At 40.4% G+C, this 24,302-nt stretch overlaps 1 protein-coding gene across 1 annotated transcript in view; it reads right to left on the minus strand.

The window, feature by feature from the left end:
* LAMA2 (laminin subunit alpha 2) overlaps positions 1-24,302 on the minus strand; it is a 633,073-nt gene that overhangs the window by 73,970 nt on the left and 534,801 nt on the right. The window contains exons 43-49 of the mRNA XM_038760171.1: positions 23,338-23,454; positions 15,500-15,682; positions 14,103-14,108; positions 10,549-10,703; positions 7,066-7,209; positions 4,454-4,587; positions 1,188-1,347 (exon numbers count right to left, since the gene is read on the minus strand). Coding sequence (XP_038616099.1) covers positions 1,188-1,347; positions 4,454-4,587; positions 7,066-7,209; positions 10,549-10,703; positions 14,103-14,108; positions 15,500-15,682; positions 23,338-23,454 — 899 coding nt within the window. The remainder of the gene's footprint in view (positions 1-1,187; positions 1,348-4,453; positions 4,588-7,065; positions 7,210-10,548; positions 10,704-14,102; positions 14,109-15,499; positions 15,683-23,337; positions 23,455-24,302) is intronic.

The raw sequence follows: 24,302 nt of genomic DNA on the forward strand, positions 1-24,302 counted from the left end.
TCCCATCCTGTCCTCCTGTCTTTTCCATCACTATAGATAACACCACCATTGTCCCTATCTCACAAGCCTTGGCATTATCCTCAACTTATCTCCCTCATTCATTCATTCATTCATATTTATTGAGCACTAACTGTGTCATTCAACTTACATATTCAATGTTTTACCAAATCTTGCTGTTTCTTCCTTCACAACATCATAAAAATCTGCTCTTATCTCTCCATCCAAACTGCTACCATGCTACTCCAATAATTTCACACCCCTCTTTGACTACTGCATCAACCTCCTCGCTGACATCCCTGCCTTCTATCTCTCCCCACTCCAGGCCTTACTTCACTCTGGATCATTTTTTTCTAAAAGTATGTCCAGTCCTTGTCTCCCCACTCATTTATTTCTAAAAGTATGTGCAGTCCTTGTCTCTCCAATCTTCAAAAACCTCCAATGTTTGCCCATCCACCTCTGCATCAAACAGAAACTTCTTGCCATCTTTTTGACATTCAATCAGTTCTTCCCCTCCTACTTTACGTCAATGATTTCCTACTACAACCCAGCCAGCACACATTGCTCCTTGAATGCCAATGTACTTACAGTACCTTGATCTCATCTAAATCGCCACCAACCCACATGTGACAGGTCACTACTCTTCCCACCTTCAGAGCCCTACTAAAATCACATCTCCTCTTAACTTCCTTCCTGGCAAATCCTTCATTTCCCCTACTCCTCTCTTCTGTGTTGCCTGTGCACTTGGAACTGTACCCTTTAGGCACTTGTAAATCACCTGACCCTCAGACCCACAGCATTTATGTACATATCCATAATTTATTTTAATGTGTCTCCCTCTGTAAACTATAAGGTCACAGTGGGCAGGGATCCAGACTGTTAGATCATTGTAGGCAGGGAATGTGTCTGTTATTATTGTTGTGTTGTATTCTCCCAAGTGCTTAGCATAGTGCCCTGCCCACAGTAAGCACTAAATATATTTGACTGATTGGATCATTTCCACCAACTGTATTACACTCTCCCAAGGGTTTATTACAGTGTTCTGCACTCAATAAATGCCATTGATTATTTTTGACAGAACCCAAGTCCTCTGACTCCCAAGGCCCATGCCCTTTCCACTAAATTAAGCTGGATCTCTGTTAGACTCTGTGTAAATAAAAATAAAATCAGTGCAGGACAGCACACATTACCTTCAGTTTCCCAGTCAGGCCTCCCACAAACAGCATCGCATTGGAGTCCACATCTAGGATCGTATAACCTGGGGGGGAGGCTGAGCTGTAGGTGCCCGGCACAATGCTGGCTTTAGGTCCATCCAGGGCACGAACTGAAATGGTCCCATTTCTCCCAGTCCTTTCAGGGCAGCATGCGTTGGGAAGAGGGATGGGAAAGACAATGACAGGGTATGGGTTAGGTTCAGGTTTATGCATCAACTTTCAGAGGCCCCTGCTCTCCCTTTGCACAAATCATGGCTAATTTTAGAAATGTACAGAACAATACTGTGGTGACAAAATGGCCTAGAAATTAAGAGAATAAAATAAACAGTCTGCCAGGCACCTAGTTCATGCTAATAGCCATAATTGTAGAAGGGGGAAGCTTGCCCACATATCAGCTAGTTTCCATTTACTGTTGATTTAACTTGCAATTTAGGATTTTGTCAGCATCATACTACTTTCTTTTAAGGCATAGCCCATTATAGCTATTTCTAATATTTCCTTTCACACATTCTTTTATCTCCTCCACTAAATGTACCATGGATGAACAACCCTCTGTTTAATAAGCAGCAGAGATAGACTCCAGTACCATGTCCTGGATTCAATTTTGCTCAGATGGCCTTCCTGTAAAGGAAATTCCCAGGCTACATTGGGAAACCATTCCCATGCATAATGTCTTCACTTACAGGTTGATGAGTCTGATTTTAAGCAGTTTCATGTTGGTTTTTTTCCTCCCCATTTTGGAATTCAATTATTACACATTTGGGGATTTCATTCTGATTTCATTTAACTCTCCTACTCAAGATGCTGATTTTGCTAAATTAAAATGAAAATCAATTTGCACTTCTGGGTGAAATAGTCATGATAAAACTTGTGTCATTTTCTCTCCTCTGTCTTAGTGAATATCTTTCCTTTTGAAGACCACAAAAGTATGCCAGCATCGGGACTTTTCAAATTTGGGCACTTTTTCCCCAGCATGCATTCCGGCTGATACTATGTAAAGTACAAAATTTTAATAAGGAAGCAGGGGTAGCCAAGTAGAAAGAGCATGGGCCTGGGAGCCATCGATCTGGGATTCCAATTCCAGGCCCACTACTTGCCCTTTCTGTGATCTCAGGCTAGTCACTTTAATTCTCTGTGCCTCTGTTTCTTTGCCTGTTAAATGTTCCCTTTCCCATTTAGACTTGGAGCCCTATATGGTACAGGGACTGTGTTCAGTCTTATGAACCTTCAGAGCCCAGCACTTAATAGAGGGCTTTCAATGATAATAATAATAATAATGATGGTATTTGTTAAGCGCTTACTATGCACGAAGCACCGTTGTAAGTGCTGGGGGGGGTGATCAGGTTGTCCCACGTGGGGCTCACAGTCTTAATCCCCATTTTATAGATGAGGGAACTGAGGCCCAGAGAAGTGAAGTGACTTGCCCAAAGTCAACACAATAAGTGCTTAATAATTACCACAATTATTGTCATTATTATTTTCATTATCCACCCAAGGACAGCATGGCATTCTACAAGAAGGCTGAGTTTGCCACCTCTCAAGCTACGTTAGACCAGCTACGCTGAGCAGGACAGAGAAAGGCTTCCATACTTGAACAGGAATCTGCTGGCCCTGGCTGTGGCAATCATCATCATCATCAATCATTTTATTGAGTGCTTACTGTGTGCAGAGCACTGTACTAAGCGCTTGGGAAGTACAAGTTTGCAACATATAGAGACAGTCCCTACCCAACGGTGGGCTCATAGTCTAAAAGGGGGAGACAGAGAACAAAACCAAACATACGATGGAACCAGTTTGCTCATGCCATGGCAAGGGTTGACATATTCAGTGTTTGTGTGGTACTAAGATTTGTGTGGTATTAAGAGGGATGGGGCTGCTGTGGCCTGGAGTTCTAAAGCCTGCCCATTCCTGGGGGATCTCTCAGCCTGCCTGGGGCAGATCTGGAGGGGCTGAGGTAGGTGACAACCCCTTCTCAGGGAGCTTTGGAGCCAGGATCTCTGAATCAGCATTGTCCAGTGGAAAGAGCACAGGCCTATGAGTCAGATGATCTGGGTTCTAATTCTGGCTCTTCCACTTGACTGCTGTGTGACCTTAGGCAAGTCCCTTAACATCTCTAGTCCTCAGTTACCTTATCTGTAAAATGGGGATTATGACTGTGAACCCTATATGAGACAGGGAATGAGTCCAACACAGTTATCTGGTAAATAACCCTGTGCTTAGTACAGTGCCTGGAACATAGTAAGCACTTAAAAATACAATAAGAAAAAAAGGCATAAGAGGAATTGCTCACACCTAGACCCAAACAACAAGGGAAAGAAAAGGGACGGTGTTTGTGGCAGTGACATTTTCCTTCTCCCCCTCATCGTAGCAGTGGGGACAAAATGCTGAGCCTCCATTTTACCTCCAGTTTTAATCCCTTTCCAAGGTATTAGGCAGCCTTCTGCCATGCCTCAAAAGCTGTGGAGGGAAAGCTGAAAGCTTTTTATACCCTCATCTTTAGTCCTAAGTCCCCTTTCACCTTTATGGAATTAACATCTATTCTTATGGAGTCAGAGTTTTTGCCGGGGTTACTATTTCTATTCTTATATCTAACTATTGTATAAAACAACTTTGGTGCTAGTTAAGCATTTCTTGGATGCTAAATGCAGGAACAGATACAAGATTAACAGATTGGACAGGGTCCCCGTTCCACAAAAGTTACAAAATTTTGGAACAGGAGATCAGGTATCTTGTCCTATTTAATAGATGAAGAAACAGAGAGATTAAGTGACTTGTCCAAGATCACACAGCAAGCTAGTAGTAGAACTAGGACTAAATCCTGGGTGTCCTGATTCCCAGTTCCACGTTCATTCCAATGGGCCATACTGCTTGATTTAATCAATTTAAGTGTGGTCATTTATCCCAGTTGATTATAATTTTCTTTGGGGCAAGAATCAAGCTACATAGTTGTTTATAGGTCTCCTATTGACATGGTATGGGATTTAGCCCAACATAGGGGCTAGGTAAATGCAGTTGATGATTGATGATAATTCAGGAATAGTAGAGAGATCTCCAGAATGGGATTTTCAAGCCTACCTGTCTGGTTGTCAGTAATGATCACATTAATAACACAATTAGCAAATCTCTATTTCAGTGTGCCTTGTAAAGACACGTAATTCACTTATAGTTTCTTAGCATAACACTGGAGACAGTCTTCTGATTCCAGGAAGTTCAATAGCTCATGTATTGTTAGAGTTACTTACCTTGAAGCTTCGATGCGGTACCAATAAGAGTCATCAATAGTCAAATCTGGATACTCCACACGCCCAACTCCAGATCCTACATCCCAGAGGAAACTGACTTTGCCCTTGCGCATTTCTATAGCCAGAAAGTCAGTCTAATAAGAAGAAACATAGACATAAAACTTTCATAAGAAGCTCTGGAATGAGGTTTCTTGAAGGTCTTCATGAGGATTTTGCTTAATAGTTGGACGCCTGATCAAAGTTTTGCTTTTTTAAACATTGTTTAAATAACATTTATGTAGATGTAGATTTAACATAAAGATGTAAATTGTAACATCTTTTCTTTTGCTTTTACAATCCAAATTCATTCATTAATTCAATCGTATTTATTGAGCGCTTACTCTGTGCAAAGCACTGTACTAAGCACTTGGGAAGTACAAGTCAGCAATGTATAGAGATGGTCCTTACCCAACAATGGGCTCACAGTCTAGAAGGGGGAGACAGACAAAACAAAACATGTAGACAGGTGTCAAAACCATCAGAATAAATAGAATTATAGCTATATGCATATCATTAACAAACTAAACAGAATAAATATGTGCAAGTAAAATAAAGTAAAGTGAAACACATACAAGTGCTTTAGGGAGGGGAAGGAGGTAGAGCAGGTCGGGGTGATGGAGACGAGGAGAGGAAAAAGGGGGCTCAGTCCAGGAAGACCTCCTGGAGGAGGTGAGCTCTCAGTAGGGTTTTAAAGGGAGGAAGGGAGCTAGTTTGGCGGATGTGTGGAAGGAGGGCATTGCAGGCCAAATATTACCATTATTTCTGATGCGGCAGACACTTCTACTCTATAAAACAGCACATTTAAAAAAGAAATACCAAGAGAGGGCAGAAACTCACCTACTCAAAGTTAGCTGTCTTGGTATAGAAACCTATCTATCCCTTTACACCTTTCAAGTTTAGAGACACTTCTCCATAGACAAAATTTAATCAGTCTATGAATTGTTTTCTCCTTACCATTTGCATTACTGGGATACAATATGAAAAGAAAAAAGAAATGTACAGCTGGAGCCTGATGGGAATGTTTAGTTGGCTCCATGAAAATAAAGTTATGTGAAAGAACATTAAACAAAGTATAGTTGCCCAAGGGAAATAATGTAAAGTGCAATAACGTATTCCAAAGGTCTAAAAAATGGACCAAAAATGAAACAAATATATTCAAATAATGCCTAGAAAAGGAATAGTAATAATAATAATAATAATGACAGCATTTGTTAAGTGCTTACTATGTGCAAAGCACTGCTCTAAGCACTGAATAGTGATCAAATAACAATATAAGCATGCATAAATAATGGAAATATCTAAATAATTAATCTTTTCAGCACATTCTCTTGTTTATTGCTGTGAAAGCATCTCCTACCCATATCAACTCCATGGGCACATCTCTCCCAGAACATCCCGCCTCCACCTGCAATCATTCTGGTAGTGTGTATAGAGTTTTCTTGGTAAAAATACGGAAGTAGTTTACCATTGCCTCCTTCCATGCAGTAAACTTGAGTCTTTGCCCTCGACTCTCTCCCATGACACTGCTGTCCAGCACAGGTTGAGTTTTGATTTATAGCAGATTGCCTTCCACTCACTAGCCAATGGCCAAGCGAGGAATGGAATGGGGTTGCTTCTGCTTGACTCTCGCTCCCATAGCTGAGACTAATAGAGTATTGGAAACTCTCCAGGTGTAATCCTGAGAGGGGTCTGGGCATATGAAGTGCTTAATTTTCAAAGTGGACCCTCTTACTTCCTATTCAGCAAAGTAATGGTTTGGGCTAAGAGAGTAGAGATGATATTACATATGCACATGGCCTCTAATCTGTTCAGGTGAGTCAAGCTCCTTCAAAGGGAGAGGCAGGGAAGTGTTAAAGTCAAGGAGAATTCTGCAGCTAAGCTTGAAGTAAGAGAGCACTGTTCAGTTACACTGTCCTTAAAATAGTATTATCAGGAAGGATCACTACGAGAAGAGCGTTATAACAAAGTTGTAACAAAATTTCTGAATCTAGTTATGAAGTGCTTTTTTCTAGACAATCTCTTGGCTAATAGAAGTTGAAATAAATAAATAAGAATGAGACAAAGAAGATGGAAGTAGTACTATACCTTCCAGTTAGCTTCAGAAAAACATTTCTTTATCTATATGGTGATTCTCAATCACAACATTTGTAGGGTGTGAGGCAGTGAATGAGGTATGTGCAGTATATGTTTTCTTTAGTATTTGGGAGGTAGGGATGGAATTAATGCCCAAGGGCATTCTAATACAAATGATATTTGAAAATTTTATTGTGCAAGTGTGTTAAATGCTGGGATTTTAACAAATTAAAGTAAAAGCACACACACATTGGAATTGTTAACTTTCTTCCTGACAAGTATGATATCTTCAACTATTTTGAATTTACAAGAGTGTAATAAGGGCACATTTTAATTTCAAAGAAGGGTGTAACTGTATCATTTTTATAACTGGCTTCTGAATGCTACATATTACCATTTCTCTGCCCTGATGTTAAGTTACTCTTTGCACCCATTAAATGTATGGCATCAGAATGCAATTGAAACAATTTAACCAAGGAAAAATCAAAAATTGGACTCACAAACTTGACACTTCCAAGGTAGAAGAGGAGGTTGTCAGCAACACCTGTCTTCACATTGACAATGATGCTATTGTAGCTTCCTTTCTTGATTTCAGGTTTGTATGTACGAATGCAGTCGCCCCCAGAGGACACCGAGACTTTGATCTTGAAGAAGAAAAAGAGGGAAAGAACTGAGGCTACCTTTCTCACTGAGGCTACCATTCACACATACCCTTTGAATAGGCACCTGTTATATCAAGGAATCACCACAGAGTGTCACTTCTGCATTCATCAACAACCATCACAATTAGCTACCCACACCTACCTGCCCTTCCATTCATTAATTAGGTTGAGTTCTGCTTTCTGTTGAAATGTGGGCAGAGCTTCCATAATAATAATAATAATGATAATAATGTTGATATTTGTTAAGCGCTTACTATGTGCCAAGCAGGGTTCTAAGTTCTGGGATAGATACCAGGTTATTAGGTTGTCCCACTTGGGGCTCACAGTGTTCATCTCCATTTTACGGATGAGGTAACTGAGGCACAGAGAAGTGAAGTGACTTGCCCAAAGTCACACAGTGGACAAGTGGTGGAGCCGGAATTAGAACCCATGACCTCTGACTCCCAAGCCTGGGCTCTTTCCAGTAAGCTACGCTGCTTCTCAGTGGTGATAATGTTTAGTTTTTACAGCCTCATTGAAGATACTTTGTGAAGCACACAATTAACAAATGCAACTCCAAGCAATAGGAAGTTAATTAATGATTCCTACTTCATTGGCTTTTTAATGTCACCCTTTCCAATGACTTTCATTAGTTTAGGGATTAAGCAAATTTTCCTAGGATGCTACCTAAGCTAGCAATTTCAAAAGATGTTTTTGTAGTTAGCATATGCAAAACTCCTCATTAAGACTTCTGAAATGACAGCTCATCTTTCAAAATTCAGTCATTATTGAATGCTTATAGCAAAATAGTCAACCTTTCTTGCTTTTGGCTTTCAATGGAGGAATTCTGTTTTCCTCCATAATTGCACAACTGAAAATGAGCTGAATATATTTGTCCTAGATGCTTGAACAGCAATAAAATGAACATTTCAATGTAGAACATTGAAACTTTCAGATAAAAATGGCCCCTTTTTTAGAATATCACCAGGCAGCTGTGGCCTAGTGGAAAGAGCAAGGGCTTGGTAGTCAGGAAATATGAGCTCTAGTTCCAGTTCGGCAGCTTTCCTGTTTTATGATCTTGGGCAAGTCACTTTACTTTTTTGTGCCTCAGTTTCCTCATCTGTAAAATGAGGATTAAATACAAGTTCTTTCTCCCCCTTAGATTGTGAGTCCCATGTATGCCTGACCTGATTACCCCCAGGGATTAGCATACTTGGGGCATATGCTAAGTGCTTAATAAATACCATCAATTATTCATCAGCATTGTTTACTAGATTTCCAGCTGTTAAATTTTCTGATTCATGGATTCTTTTTCTTTTGACTAATAATTTTCAGTTGACCATGGGGGGCTAGGAAACGGACCTAAGTGCTAATTGAATTCAACAATAGGCATTCATTCCCTATAGACTGTAAGCTTGTTGTGAGAAGGAAATGTTTCTACCAACTCTGTTGTAGTGTACTCTCCCAAGTGCTTAGCACAGTGCTCAGCACCCAGTAAGCGCTCAATAAATACCATTGATTGATTGATTTTCTTTTACATACATTTATCATTCCTGTCATAAAGAGGGAATTTTCTCAGCCAAATGCATAAGAAGAGATAAAAATGTAATAAGACTCTGTTTCCCTTTCACCTAAGTAGGTTGTGGTTGCTTGAGCTCTCACAAGAACTATTTCTTCTCCCAAAGTCGATGTTAAGAGAGGAGAGGTATATTGGCCAAGTAGGACACTTTTACTGCAATTGCCTTTGTTTGGTCTAAGGGATAGAGACAACTTGAGTGTCTGGGGTTCTCTCCATGAACACAAAGTCCAATAACTCCAAATTCCATGAAAAAGAAAGATTTAAAGACCCCTTTAGGAATTTTTGTAGTTAATGCCAGTGTGACTCCTGGGTAAGACTTCTAAAACAAAAATCATTAGGTATCCCCAGAGCATTTCTTGCAAGAGTGTTTACCAGTTAATCATCGTGAACTCAATTAGGGATTATTGAAGATGCCATAAGTACCTCTATTGAATTTCTACTGTAATTTTCCATTGGGTAACTAGATCATTAATTTTAAAGAATTATCAGGCACTCAGGAGCAACAGCAATGGACAAAAATAACTCTACTTTTAAATTAGATGTCTGTCTAACATTGTTTTTTCAATAGTCTGTGTATTTTGGGAGTACCCAGGAAATCAGAACTAATTTATCCAATTGAGATTTGACAAATTACTTTGTAAGAAATGAGGCATAAGATGGAAAGAGATGCATTGACACATTGAGATCCCACTCCATAATTGCATTTTTCCCTCAAAAAACATTAAGATAGGAACAGCTTTGGGCATGATTTGAATGTATTCAACTTTCTGGTTCAAACCAACATTCCTATCAATCAATCAGTGGTATTTATTGGATTCTTACTGTGTGTGAAGGCATTTGGAAGAGAACAATACAGTAGAGTGGGTAGACACATTCCCTGCCCACAGGGAGCTCACTATATATTTAGAGGGGGAGAAGCAGCGTGGACTAGTGGATAGAACATGGGCCAGAGAATCAGAAGAACATGGGTTCTAATCCCAGCTCTGCCACTTGCCTGCTGTGTGACTTTGGGCAAGTCACTTAACTTCTCTGTGCCTCAGTTACCTCATCTGAAAAATGGGAATTGGACTGGGAGCCCTATGTAGGACAGGGATTGAGTCCAACCCAATTACCTCATATCTAGCTCAGAAGTTAGCACAGTGCCTGGAACATAGTAAGCACTTATCAAATACCACAATTATTATTATTATTAAGGGCATAGGCAATGTAGAAAGGAGAACGAATAGGAGAAATGCCAACCTGGTTGGGGAAGGGCTCTTGGAAGAGGTTTTATCTTAGTAGAGCTTTGATGGTGGAGAGAAAAGATACAGTTCTTGCTGCTTATAGTCTGACTTTTCCCACCCACAAAAATTCATAACATTTCAAGAGGCCAGTATGTAGGGATGATCATGCTAATATAAGTGAACTGAAATTTTTAAGATCCAGGTGTCTTCTCAAAAACTAGAACGTTATACCCTATTGAGCGATGATAAACTTATTTATGCCTGAAGATCTATATATAGGCCAATTATAAATGCTAATGAAAAATTAATGAGGGCTTTCCTTTTTGAGGAATTCCTTCATATTTTCTGATAATAGAGTCATTAATCGGACCTTGCTTAGAAGATTTTAGGAATCATTACCATTTCCATAATTTGCCTGGAGAATTGCATTATAGTCATCCAACCAATCTTTGCTTATTGGTGAAGAGCTTCACTGATGAAAAAAACAACAACCAATAACCCCCAATAACTCACTGACATTGAGGAGAAAAAAGTGCTTACAGAATTGGCTTGCTTCCGGGCTTGGTTTATAAGTTCTTTTATCTCTGAGATGTTTTTCTTTAGATTATCTTGAAGTTCCTTTATTGGTTTGAGTTTATCTAGCAGTCGATCAGCTTCTTGTTCTAGGTTTTTGACAGTGGCATCTGCCTCTGCAACTTCATGAAACCAAAACCAAAATCAAGAGGAATTAGGATGGCAGTTCAGAATATTACACTGGTGAGGGATGAAGCTTTGCCCCCATGGCTATGCACCTTGGCCATTACTAAGCATGGTTAAAGTGTTAGTGATGAATTACCCAGATTTATGGAAGCCAGAGCAGCACACTGATAGACAAAATCACTGTTTTGTTAATTAGGACTGAAAGTAACATGGAAAGCAGATGGCACAATGAGCCAAATCCAGTGTTAGACTTTGTTCCTAATCACTGTTTTAATAATAAACTCAAAGTGATGGGAAGATTCTTGAAAATTTCTCCATCACCATCCTTCAGACCAAGTTCCTAGTAAATCAGCCTACATCTGAAATCTGGCCAATTAGCCCTCTTTTAATCTTCCAAGGAAGATGTTTCCACAGTTTTCCTTGGCTGCATAAATTTTTTTAAGTCCAGTTCCTTTAATCACACTCTTCATGGAGGCAGAGGTCAGAGCTCAACATTCTCAAGAAGAGTCTGTGGACTGGAAGACTGTTGTGATATAATTGTGGCATTTGATGTCTAGACTTGCTTAGTATGAGCTGCCAAACAAGAAAAAAAGGATAAGATTCTGTACTTGCACTTTCTTTATCTAAATGGCTTGACTCAAACGTTCATTTTGCTATAAAATGGCCCGGGGGACAGGGGTAGGTGAGGAGAAAAAGGCTCATGAGCAGGTTCAGTGCCTGAATCAGCCAAATATCATACCTAAATCCCTGCGTGTGGTCACACCTGTGCCAGCACCAGCTGAGTTACAATTGATTACAATCCCAGATTTGGAGGTTTAGTTGCAACTTTCCTTGCTATTTCCTGTCTCACAAGACTGTAATCTTGGCATTTTCCTTGACTCCTCTCTCTCAGGCAACCCACAAATTCAATCCATCACCAAGTCCTCTCAGTTCCATCTTTACACATCACTAAAATCCACCCTTTCCTCTCTATCCAAACTGCTACCAAGTTAATACAATCACTCATCCTATCCTGCCTAGATTACTGCATTAGCCTCCTTGATGACCTCCCAACCTTCTGCTTCTCCCCACACCAGTCCTTACTTCACTACACTGCCTGAATTATCTTTCTACGGAAACATTCAGGATATAATAATAATAATAATAATAATAATAATAATAATAATAATAATGGCATTTGTTAAGCACTTACTGTGTACCAAGCACTGTTCTAAGTGCTAGGGGGGATACAAGGTAATCAGGTTGTTCCACATAGGGCTCACAGTCTTAATCCCCATTTTACAGCTGAGAGAACTGAAGCCCAGAGAAGTTAAGTGACTTGCCCAGAGTCACACAACTGACAAATGGTGGAGCCAGGATTAGAACTCATGACCTCTGACTCCCAAGCCCGTGCTCTTTCCATTGAGCCACGCTGCTTGTCTAATGCCACCCTCCTCCTCAAAAATCTCCAGTGGTCGCCTATCTACTTCTGTATCTAGCAAAAACTCCTCCTCACCATTGGATTTAAAGCACTCCATCACCTTGCCCCCTCCTACCTCACCTCGCTTTTCTACTACAACACAACCTGCACACTTCACTCTTATGGTGCTAACCTTCTCACTGTGCCTCGATCTCGCCTGTCTTGCCGCAGACCCCTGGCCTACATCCTATCTCTGGCCTGGAGAGCCCTGCTTCCTCAAATCCGCTAATTACTCTCCCCTCCTTCAAAGTCTTACTCTAGGCACGTCTCCTCCAAGAGGGCTTCCAGACTAAGCCTCACTTTTCCTCATCTCCTGCTCCCTTCTGCATCACTCTGAATTGTTCCCTTTGCTCTTCCCCACTCTCCCAGCCCTATAGCACTTATGTGTATATCTGTAATTTTATTTATTTATAAATGTGTCTTTATTTGTATTGATTTCTGTCTCTCCCCCTCTAGACTGTGAGCTCGTTGTGGGCAGTGATTGTCACTTTTTATTGTTGTATTGGACTTTCCCAAGCATTAGTACAGTGCTCTGAATACGGTACTTGCATAATAAATGTGACTGAATGAATGATTGAATGAATTAGTATGTCCCTGGTTTTTATTTTGGACCAGACAATTCATTGTGTTAAAATCAATTTTTTAATGTTTTTAATTTTATCATAATTTTAATACATCCCAATTTTAGGACTAGGATTTACCAGTGTCAGTTTCCTAGTGGGTAAGTCTACTCCCCGGAAGCTAATAAGGCATTCTGGAAAGTGTTAGCAGTCCCATAAGATTTATTGCCATCAGGAAACTCAATGGACCTGCTCATCACATCACTGATGAAAGTGTTAAATGGCACCAGGCCCAGGAACAAACTCTGTGTTACACTCTGAACATATGTACTCCATGGTAACAGAGGTTAGTGAAATGAGCCTGATTTGAAAAAGAGCATTCAGTTGTTTTATTTTTTAAAAAAGTCTTAAGCAAAACTATTCTTGTTTAGAAATTCCATGTTGTTAGAATGTTTAAAATGACCCCAGGTCAGTTGATAATAGTTACTAACACATTTGGCAGGAAAGAAATAAAGTCCACATTTAAATAAAGAAATAAAGTCCACATTTAATATTCCTTCCTGAATCATCATTTTCCAAGTCTAAATAGAGACCCCATTTTATGCTTTACTAATATTTCTGGTAACTGCAAATTTCACCTGGCTTTGTAAACTTTCAGTGGTTTATTGTTTTCTTAATTTTCTTCTCTTCCCTTGACTTTCCAGTATTTCCCAAACCTCCTTAAAATAATTTAGTGGTAGATGGCTGTGACCAAGCAAAAAGATGACAGTATTTTAAAAAGATAAGATTCAAAGGCTATAGGTGAGAGAAGCACCCAGGAGCTTTATTTGGGTATGGATTGTTAATTTATTGGGGTCCTCTGATTTCTTATCTTCTAAATTAAACTTCACACCTCTCACGCAAATAGTAATCTCTCAGAACCCAAGGTGGCCCATTAATAAAGGGATTACAGATGAGATCTTGTGGGTGGGGGAGAGGGGGGAAGGAAATCCCATAACAACTCATCATTCTGTTCCAGTACAGCCCTTCTAAACCCCAGTTCAGATAAGAGCTGTTTGTTCTCTGAATAAGAAATTTCTTTGTTTCTGAGGAGTAACACATTTTCAGCCATAGGGAAATGGAAGTTATCTTAAATCTTAAAATGCAAGTTATCTTAAAAGACAAAATTATGACAAGCACTCATCAAAATAAACCAACACATAGTTGTTATCTTTGTGTAGAAAGATTCAAGAAAGAACATGTGCAGAGAATTATGGCCATGGTATTGAGATTAATTCAATATTTAATTCACAAAACAGCACCAAAATAAGGCAATAAGCAAGGCAGAAGCATTTTAGAGAGGCAATAAAGCATAATGGAAATAAAAACATACATACTGATTTCTGTAGGTATAGCATGGAGGCAAAAAATGGAAAAAAAAGGGCAATCTGATCAGAATTATTTTCTAAAGTCTATAGAACAAGTGACAACCCCTCCAACTATAGCTTAAAGAAATTCCATAATTGACCATTGATTACTTAACTGGCAAGTTAAATATTATATCAGTAAATCTCACAGCTATCCAAGAACCTAGCACTTGGTTTGGTAACAATTTATGTTCAGACAGCCACTTTAAAACCTAGTGTTTTTTTTCCACTCCCCATAAAATATTGACACTCATTGTGTTCTTAATCAATCAATCAATCTTATTTATCGAGCGCTTACTGTGTGCAGAGCACTGTACTAAGCGCTTGGGAATTACAAGTTGGCAACATATAGAGACAGTCCCTACTCAACAGTGGGCTCACAGTCTAGAAGGGGGAGACAGAGAACAAAACCAAACATATTATTTTAATGATAATTGAATTGCTACTGATAGTTAACTGGTGCAAAAGTCCCTCAGAATTCTGACAATTAAATTCATGTGTTCAAAATCAAGTATTATCTGAAACCATAGCTGTACCCAGCCAACTAGAGGTCTATGGGTCTACTTGAAAACAGAATAAACAGATGTGAATCCAGTTTTCTTAATGGTATTTTTTAAGTACTATGCACCAGGCACTGTACTAAGCTCTGGGGAAGTTGATAATCAAGTTGGCCACAGTCCACCTGGGGCTCACAGTCTTAATCCTCATTTTACAGATGAGAAAACTGAAGAACAGAGAAATTAAGTGGCTTGCCCAAGGTCACACAGCAGACAAGTGGAAGAGCTGGAATTAGAACACTGGTCCTTCTCACTTCCAGGCTCGTGCTCTATCCACGAGGCCAACTGCTTCTCTAGTTAAATCGAAACCTTTCTTTCTGTAGGTCTTTAGTTTCAAATTAACAAACTTTTAATATGCTGATCCAGTGGTCCAGCACTTTGATATTAAAACTCCTGCTTCTCATTCAGGAGTCGATTCAGCAGCTCAAGTATCCTGTTGACCTAATTCTCAGAGAATTCATTGTAGCCTGCAATTACATGCTCTCCCACATGCCAGCATTGAAAAGCCTTTATAAAAAGAAACCAGTAGAGTCTTAATCATCTTTGTACTGGCTACCATCACCTTAGTAAGGACGAATGGTATTGGTGGATGTACTTACAAGTTCTCATACAGGCACTGTCAGTCAACTGTATTTACTGAGTGCTTACTATGTGCTGAGTGCTGTACTAAGTGCTTGGGAGAGTATAATTTAGCAATATATCAGACACATTCCCTGCCCACATTGAGTTTAAAATCTAGAGAAGGAGGATAGCTGAGATTGGGTACTGGAGAAGCAAATGACACACACGGAATAAAGGGGAATTTCTTACTGTTCTTCATTGGATCTTTCACCACAGCGTTTGTTTGGGCCACATCATCTGCCAATTTGTTGTAATTGTTCCTCAGGCCGGTGAGGTTCTTGTTGATGTCTTTGACCTGAGCGAGGACATCTCTTGCAGTGCTGTTGGCCTGCCGGGCCTTGTCCTTGACGGCTAAAAGTTTGGTGGCAGTATCTGTCAGCCGCAGAGGAGAAAAGCGTCAAAGGCAGTCTGGGAGGGTGAAGGGAGATGGGAGGAGGACAGTGGCTTAATTTCTACTTGATACAGACCAATTAGGGTTAGTTGACCCCAAGAGCATATCTTCACCAACCAAAAGACTGAAATTTATGTTCTTTCACATGTAAAAAAAATGAAGTAAATTTTTTGGTAAATTTGATTCTCTGAAAGTTCTATTATAAATATCTGATTAGTTTAAAATAGCATGGTGATTATTCCCAATGCCCATGTTACAAGTGAAGACTGATTTGCTGCTGAATATATTAAAAGAAAATTAATTTACATGATTTACAAAGCTACACCAAAACTAGGGTTTCCACTGGGGGGAATCCAGGCACTAGGACCACCGCAACCATCTCAGAGCCAATGAAGGAACTGAAGTACAGAGAAATGAAGTGACTTGCCCAAGGTCACACAGCAGGCAAGTGGTGGAGTCGGGATTAGAACCCAAGACCTTCTGACTCCCAGGCCTGGGCTCTTTCCACTAAGCCATGCTGCTTCGGTGTGCGTCTCCTCCAGGTATGCTGGCCGGGCGGGTCAGGAGCGGGCGGGCTCGGTGACAACGGCAGTTCTCGGCGACAGCGGCAGTTCTCGGTGGTGTGGGGCCCTCGCCATGGCAGCGGCCTCCCTATTCTGCGATGTCCCACAGACTCAGCCTGTTCTGCTCCTTAAATTCACCACCGATTTCTGGGAGGACACGGACCCCCGCAAGATCAATCTGGGGTTGGGAGCCCAGCCTAGCCTGCACACTCTGCTCTTCTGCTGCTCACCTCCTCACTGGGCCTCGCTCTTGCCTGTCCCATCATAGACCCCCGGCCCACGTCCTACCTCTGGCCTGGAATGCCCTCCCTACACACATCTGCCAAACTAGCTCTCTTCCCCCCTTCAAAACCCCTTCAAAACCCTACTGAGAGCTCACCTTCTCCAAGAGGCCTTCCCAGATTGAGCCCCTTTTCCTTTGCTCCTCCTCCCCTCCCCATCGCCCCTGCTCTGCCTTCTCCGCCCTACAGCATTTGTGTATATTTTTGTATATTTATTATTCTATTCATTTTATTAATGATATCTACATATCTATAATTCTATTTATTTATTTTGATGTTATTGATGTTATTGTTTTGTTTTGTTGTCTGTCTCCCCCTTCTAGACTGTGAGCCCATTCTTGGATAGGGATTGTCTCTATCTGTTGCCGAATTTTACTTTCCAAGCACTTAGTACAGTGCTGTGAACACAGTAAGTGCTCAATAAATATGATTGAATAAATGAATGAATGAATGAATCTGAACTGGAGCAAAATGAAAAGTGGGATGTACTGGACTGCATCGTTCCACTTGTAATGGCATGAGTTTGAATCCCTGAGGAATTTACTAGAGAGAACATACGAAATGATCCTGGGCATGGTTTATGTTCATGATCACCTATTGTTTCATTTACTATTTCATTCACATTATTTGCTCTTTCATTCATTCATTCATTCAATCGTATTTATTGAGCGCTTACTGTGTGCAGAGCACTGTACTAAGAGCTTGGGAAGTACAAGTTGGCAACATATAGAGACGGTCCCTACCCAACAGCAGGCTCACAGTCTAGAAGAGCAAGCAATATGAAATAGGTAGGGAGAACAACTGGGAAATTTTCCATCACAATATTAGGATAGCACACAGTGTTTTAGTGAAGAACACTATGTTACAGGTTAAATAAACCCAAATATCTATTAATAATAATGATGGCATTTGTTAAGTGCTTACTATGTGCAAAGCACTGTTCTAAGCACTGGGAAGGATACAAGGTGATCAGGTTGTCCCACGTGGGGCTCACAGTCTTAATCCTCATTTTCCAAATGAGGTAACTGAGGCACAGAGAAGTGAAGTGACTTGCCCAAAGTCACACAGTTGACAATTGGCAGAGCTGGGATTTGAACCCATGACCTCTGACTCCCAAGTTTGTGCTCTTTCCACTGAGCCATGCTGCTTCTCTATTAATTACATATCTATAAATAGAGCTAGGGAGAAACTTCGTATTTTCAGCATATATGTCCTGTCTTATTCTGGCTAATGTTTCATTCAAATTTCACAGTTTATCTTTAGGGTGGCTCTTTGTCTAGAGCTATAGTCTGCCTTGTTCTATAAAGGAGAGAGATGTGTGCTGATATGGATATGCACCTCTTTCCCTTTGTGACTGATCGTTATTATTATTATTATTTTACTTCAGGCTCATTGGCATGAGGATGTTCTCAATGAACTAAAAGCAGGAGAGATACAATTGCCCTGATTCAATCTGTATACCTAGGCACCTGAAGCAAACAGACTCATAGGAAGTGTTCTGGGGAGGTGTGGGACTTGAATATCTTGGTATTGCATGAGAGACTTCCAAGTTAGGAAGAGTCTGTGGCTGTAATTTATTCTAAGGCATGTTGATCTTTAAATGTTTTCCCTGTTTATCTTGCCTCTAAGTTAGTCCACTGATATGATGCTTTGGGTTCCTTCCAAGCTGATACCAGGCTCTTTTGTCCCCCTTAGTCTTAGAGTGGAATCCCTTCACTAGCCAGAGAGCAGGTCTAACTTTCAAATTTGTTCTTGTATTTTTTACCAGTTCTTAGAAGAGTGCAGTGCTCACAGCATTTAATAAATAGTATAGCATGAATGAATGATGCTGTATTCTGTGTCCCTTATCGATCAATTAATCAGTGCTATGCATTAAGTGCTTACTGCAGGTACAACACTGTACTAAATGCTTAGAAGAATTGACAGAATTAATAGACATATCTCTGCACACAAGGAGTTTAAGTCTAAAGAGGGAGCTAGACATTAAAATAAATTACAGATATGTATATAAGGGCTGTGAGGTTGAGGGTGAGAAAAATATCTAGTGCTTAAAGACTGCAAATCCAAGCTCACAGGAAATACAGAAGATAGAGGGAGTAGGAGAAATGAGGGCATAGTTAGGGAAGTCCTCTTAGAGGAGATATTATTTTAATAAGACTTCAAAGGTTGGGAGAATGGTAGTCTGCTGTATAGGAAGGGGGAGGGTATTCCAGGTCAGAGGAGAATAAGGATAAGGGGTTGGAGGTGAGATAGAGGGAATCAAGTTTCAGTGAGTAGATTGGCGTTAGAGGAGCAGAGTTTGTGGACTGGATTGTAGTAGGAAATCAGTGACAATAGATAGGAAGCTGCAAGGTGAATGAGTGCTTTCAAGCTAATACTAAAGACTTCCCCTGATCCCTGCTGGATTGTAAGCTAATTGTGGGAAGGCTTCATGTCTATTAACTCTACTGTACTCTCCCAAGTACTTAGCATAATGCTCTGCACAGTATAAAAGTAGTAGCGACAGTCATAGTAGTAGTCAAAATGGCATTTAATGTGCACCACCTGATGTATTTGGGAAGTGACATAGTCCCTCTCCACAAGAAGCTTACATGCTCAGTAAATATGACTGATTGATTGATTAATTGATTGTTGCTACAGAGCAGATGCTGCTGCTCTGGCTCCTTTTCCTACTGCAGCTGCACATTCTTGGATTCAGAAAATTTCTTTCACCTATCCAGTTAAAGTTTGTTCCAAACTATAAGTCACAAGGTATTTCACAGACTTCTTGTTCTTCTAGGGGAATGTAACACCATGCTCCCATCTCAGTGTTTCCAACTTTTGGTGTAATTTGTGTATAGTTCAGATTCCAGACTTTTGTTAGAGTTTGCTAATCTGGACTGGAGTTGCACCCCCATGTGGAAAAGTTATAATTAACTGGGATTCAAATTCATGGGGGACTCTCTCTGGGTTGTGAAGTTTGTCAATTTATGGTATTGACAATGGTCAAACATCAATAGGGTAGCACATAATTATATTCTACCATCCATAAGGTCACAAAGAGCACAACATATGTAATAGGGAGAGTAACAGAAAAAATTGAACTCAAAGTACTAGCTCATTTCCCACTCAGGAGAGAAACCAGATTCACACATTCCTATACAAATATGGACTCAGAACCATACCAAAATAACACAAGGAAATGGAGACACTATTGATTTCAATCAATGAATCAATGATATTTATTGAGTGCTTACTTTGTGCAGAGCACTGTGCTAAGGTCTTACAATACAACAGAGTTGGTAAACATGTCCCCTGCCCACAGTGAACTTACTGTCTAGAGGTGGAGATAGTATAGATAGATTAAAATTAAGAAAAAAAGTATGTATATAAATATAAATGCTCTGGCACTGAGGGGGAGGTGAATACAAGTGCTTTAATGATACAGATCTAAGTGCATAGCAGAAACAGAAGGGAGAGGGAGTAGGAGGAAAAGAGGGCTTAATCCAGGAAGGCTTCTTGGAGGATATGTGATTTTAATAAGACTTGAAGGTGGGGAGAGTGGTGACTTATCATATACAGAGAAGAAAAGAGTTCCAGATCAGAGGGAAGACACTGGAAAGTGGTCAGTGATGGAACAGGTGAGATTATAGAAGCAGCATAGAATAGAGAAGCAGTGTTGCTCGTGGAAAGAGCATGGGCTTGGGAGTCAGAGGTCATGGGTTCTAATCCCAGCTCTGCCACTTGTCAGCTATGTGTCTTTGGGCAAGTCACTTAACTTCTCAGTGCCTCAGTTACCTCATCTGTAAAATTTGAGCCCCATGTTGGACAACCTGATTACCTTGTACCCCCACCAGTGCTTAGAACAGTGCTTGGCACATATTAAGTGCTTAACAAATGCCATCATTATTATTATTATTATCCTGGCACAGAGAGCAAGCTGGCACTTGAGAAGCAAAGCATGTGGACTGGGCTATAGTAGGAAATCAGTGAGGTAACATAGCAGGGGGTGAGTTGATTTAGTGATTTAAAGTCAGTGGTAAGGAGTCTCTGATGCAGAAGTGAATGGGCAACCACTGGAGGTTCTTGAGGAGTGGGGAGACATGCACTGAATGTTTTGTAGAAAAATGATCTGGGCAGCCGAATGAAGTATGGACTGGGGAGAGACAGGAAGTAAGGAGATCAGTGAGGAGGCTGATGCAGTAGTCAAGGTGGGGTATAGTAAGTGCTTGAATCAGCATAGAAACAGTCTGGATGGAGAGGAAAGGGTGGACTTTAATGATGTTATGAAAGAAACACCAACAGGATTTTGTGACAGATTGAATATGTGGGTTGAATGAGAGAGATGCATTGAGGATAATGCCATGGTTTTGGGCTTGTGATCTTGAGACGATAGTGGCATGGTCTACAGTAAGAGAAAGGCAAGGGGAGGACAAGGTTTGGGTGTAAAGATGAGGAGTTCTGTTTTGGACATGTTTAGTTTTAGGTGTTGGTGGAACATCCAGGTAGAGATGTCCTGAAGGCTGGAGGAAATGCATGTTAGCAAAGGAGAGAGGGCAACACTGGAGAGGTAAATTTGGGAATCGCCTGTTTAGAGATGGTAGCTATGGCCATGGGAGCAAATTAGTTTGCTAAGGGAGTGGGTGTTTAGATAAACAGTAGAAGGGGACCTAGAACTGAGTCTTGAGGGACCTCACCTCAGAAAGTGGGAGGCAGAGAGGGATCCTGTGAAAGAGACTGAGAAGGAGCTATCAGAGAACTAGGAGGAGAACCAGGAGAGGACAGTGTCAGTGAAAGCAATATTGGATAATGTTTCAAGGAGAAGAGTGTGGTCCATAGTGTTGAAGGCAGCTGAGAGATCTAAGAGGATTAGGATGGCCATTGGATTTGGAAAGGAGAAGGTTAACTAAGAAAGGGCAGCTTCTTTGGGGTGAAGGGGGTGGAAATCAGATTGGAGGAGATCGAAGAGAGAATTGGAGGAGAGGAAATGTAGGCAGTTGGTGTAGACAACCACAGAGGTATATCCTATCCCTAGAAGCCTATTTGGCTTATGAAATACCATATGTATGGCAACCTAGTGGATAGAGCACAGGCTGGGAGTCAGAAGGCCTGGGTTCTAATTCTGGCTCTACCACTTGCCTACTGTGTGACCTTGGGCAAGTCACTTAACTTCCCTGTGACTCAGTTACTTCATCTGTAAAATGAAAATTAAGACTGTGAGCCCTTTATGGGACATACAGTAAGTGCTCAATAAATATCATTGATAATTTGAAAACATCAACCAAAACTATCAACAAGACACAGCCCATTTACAGCTCACACCAAAATCATGAAACCTCTATATATCTTATCAGCAATTAAAACTACACGATAGTAGCTACAGATATATATATATACACCTAGGTCCATGTAAGCATATCTATTCCTACACATCCAAATAATTTCCACCCAAGTGTATATGAGTTCATAATACAAACAGAAAACAGCAATGTCTTCTACATTTGTGTAGATGATAGTGTCAATATAAAACACAGGATAAATGCTCTCGAAAAGGAATAGACTTTGAGGGTCTTCTAAGTTGCAACTAACGTGGAGAGAAGTGGCCATACTGTCCTGAGCGAGGAATTCGGAAAACCTTTTGAACCATAAGACTATTTTAGATTTTGGCTCTTCCTGAGACAATCCTGTTAAAATGATTGGGCTGCCAATTTGGTGTGCCTAAGAACCTAAAATCTTAAACAGTGTCATTACTTGGTCAGAGCCATTGTCCATTTAGAAAGGAATTTTATTTTTAACTTTTGTACAAGAGGTTACTCAAAGGAACAGTGTGATTGCTGGCTTCCGTGACATCTATCTTCCAAGTTGGGGATGGACCATCCATTACTTTTCCCACTACATCCTTAATTTTCCTACTAGTAGGCCATCATGGACTTTTCATCCATGAATTTAGCCACACCTCTTTTGAATCTACTGATGTCTTTGGCTACTCAACATATAAGAACGAGTTCCCTATGTTTATCACCTGATGGATTAAATAGTGGATTCAGAAACAAGACTTTCCCTTGAAGGTGCTATAAAAACCCAACTTAGAAACTATTTTTTGGTAGGTAGCTGCAAACTTTGTGTTCTTCACACTTTCAAAAAGCATCTCTTAGGAGACTAAATATAACAATATCTGGACTATTGAAATACATGCCTACAGATTCCAAGAATTAGGAGCAGGATTTTATTAAATAATATTTGTTAAGTGCTTACTATATACCAGGTACTGTACTAAGCACTGAGGTGGAGATAGAATCATCAGGTTGGGCTCAGACCATGTCCTATATGGGTCTCGAGTCTTAATCATCATTTTACAGGAAAAGTAAATGAGGCATAGAGAAGTGAAATGACTTGCCCAAGGTCACACAATAGACAAGTGGTGGAGCCACCATTAGAACCCAGGTCGTCCCAGGACCATGCACTAAGTCACATTGCTTGTAGGATGTCAGGGGAACCTGGGAACTGGTTAGTTTCTTTCTAATCCCTAAATCCATATTTTTTGTTAAGACACGTAACAGTAATTCTGGTACTTGTTAAGTGGTTACTATGGGCCAGGAAGGCAACCTCCTAAGGAAGTGGGAAGACTGAGGAGAACATACCTAAACTAGAGCCATCCTCAGAGACACCAGTTGGAAGCTCACTGTGGGCAGGGAATGTCACTGTTAACTGTTGTATTGTACTTTCCCAAGCGCTTAGTATAGTGCTTTGTACACAGTAAGGGCTCAATAAATACGACTGAATGAACGAATAATGAATGAATCATCGGCTTACCATTTGGAATGGCTGACAGCTTGTCCAGTGTGTCATTCAATGCTCGGTGAAGACCAGTGTTCTTTTCACCAGCATTTTGCTGCCTGACTTTCAGGCTCCCCAGTTCATCCTCATTTTCTGTAACCCAAAAATTAACAAAGTGAAAACTCACATTTCAACTTTCAAAGCATACACTGCCAGAAATGGACATCATATGGTATTTGCAATTTAAGGCATTATTCCTATCATTATTGTCACTATCATCATCATTGTCATCATCATCATCCCTATTGACATCATTGGTCACTCTATTATTATTCGAGTGTGCAGGAAACAGTACTTGGTCCTTGAGAAGTAAAAGACACAGTTCTTGCCATCTCTGATTCATTCATTCATTCAATCGTATTTATTGAGCGCTCACTGTGTGCACAGCACTGTATTAAGAGATTGGGAAGTACAAGTTGGCAACATATGGAGATGGTCCCTACCCAACAATGGGCTCACAGTCTAGAAGGGGGGAGACAGACAACAAAACAAAACATATGGACAGGTGTCAAGTCATCAGAATAAATAGACGTAAAGCTAGATGTACATCATTAACAAAATAAATAGAATAGTGAATATGTACAAGTAAAATAGAGTAATAAGTCTGTACAAACATATATACAGGTGCAGTGGGGAGGGGAAGGAGGAGAGGAAAAACGGGGAACGGGACTCACTCAAGGCTCAGTTCTGGGTCCCCTTCTACTCTCCATCTACACCGACACCGTTGGAGAACTCATTCACTTCCATGGCTTCAAAAATCACTATGTGGATGATTTCCAAATCTACATCTCCAGACTTAATTTCTCTCCTTCTCTGCAGTCTAAGACTTCCTCCTGCCTTCAGAATATCTCTACTTGTGTGTTTCACTGACACCTCAAGCTTAATATGTCCAACACAGAACTCTACATCTTCCCACCCAAACCCTGCCATCCCACTGACTT

Source organism: Tachyglossus aculeatus, chromosome 2, assembly GCF_015852505.1.
Source record: "Tachyglossus aculeatus isolate mTacAcu1 chromosome 2, mTacAcu1.pri, whole genome shotgun sequence".
Taxonomy (NCBI): domain Eukaryota; kingdom Metazoa; phylum Chordata; class Mammalia; order Monotremata; family Tachyglossidae; genus Tachyglossus; species Tachyglossus aculeatus.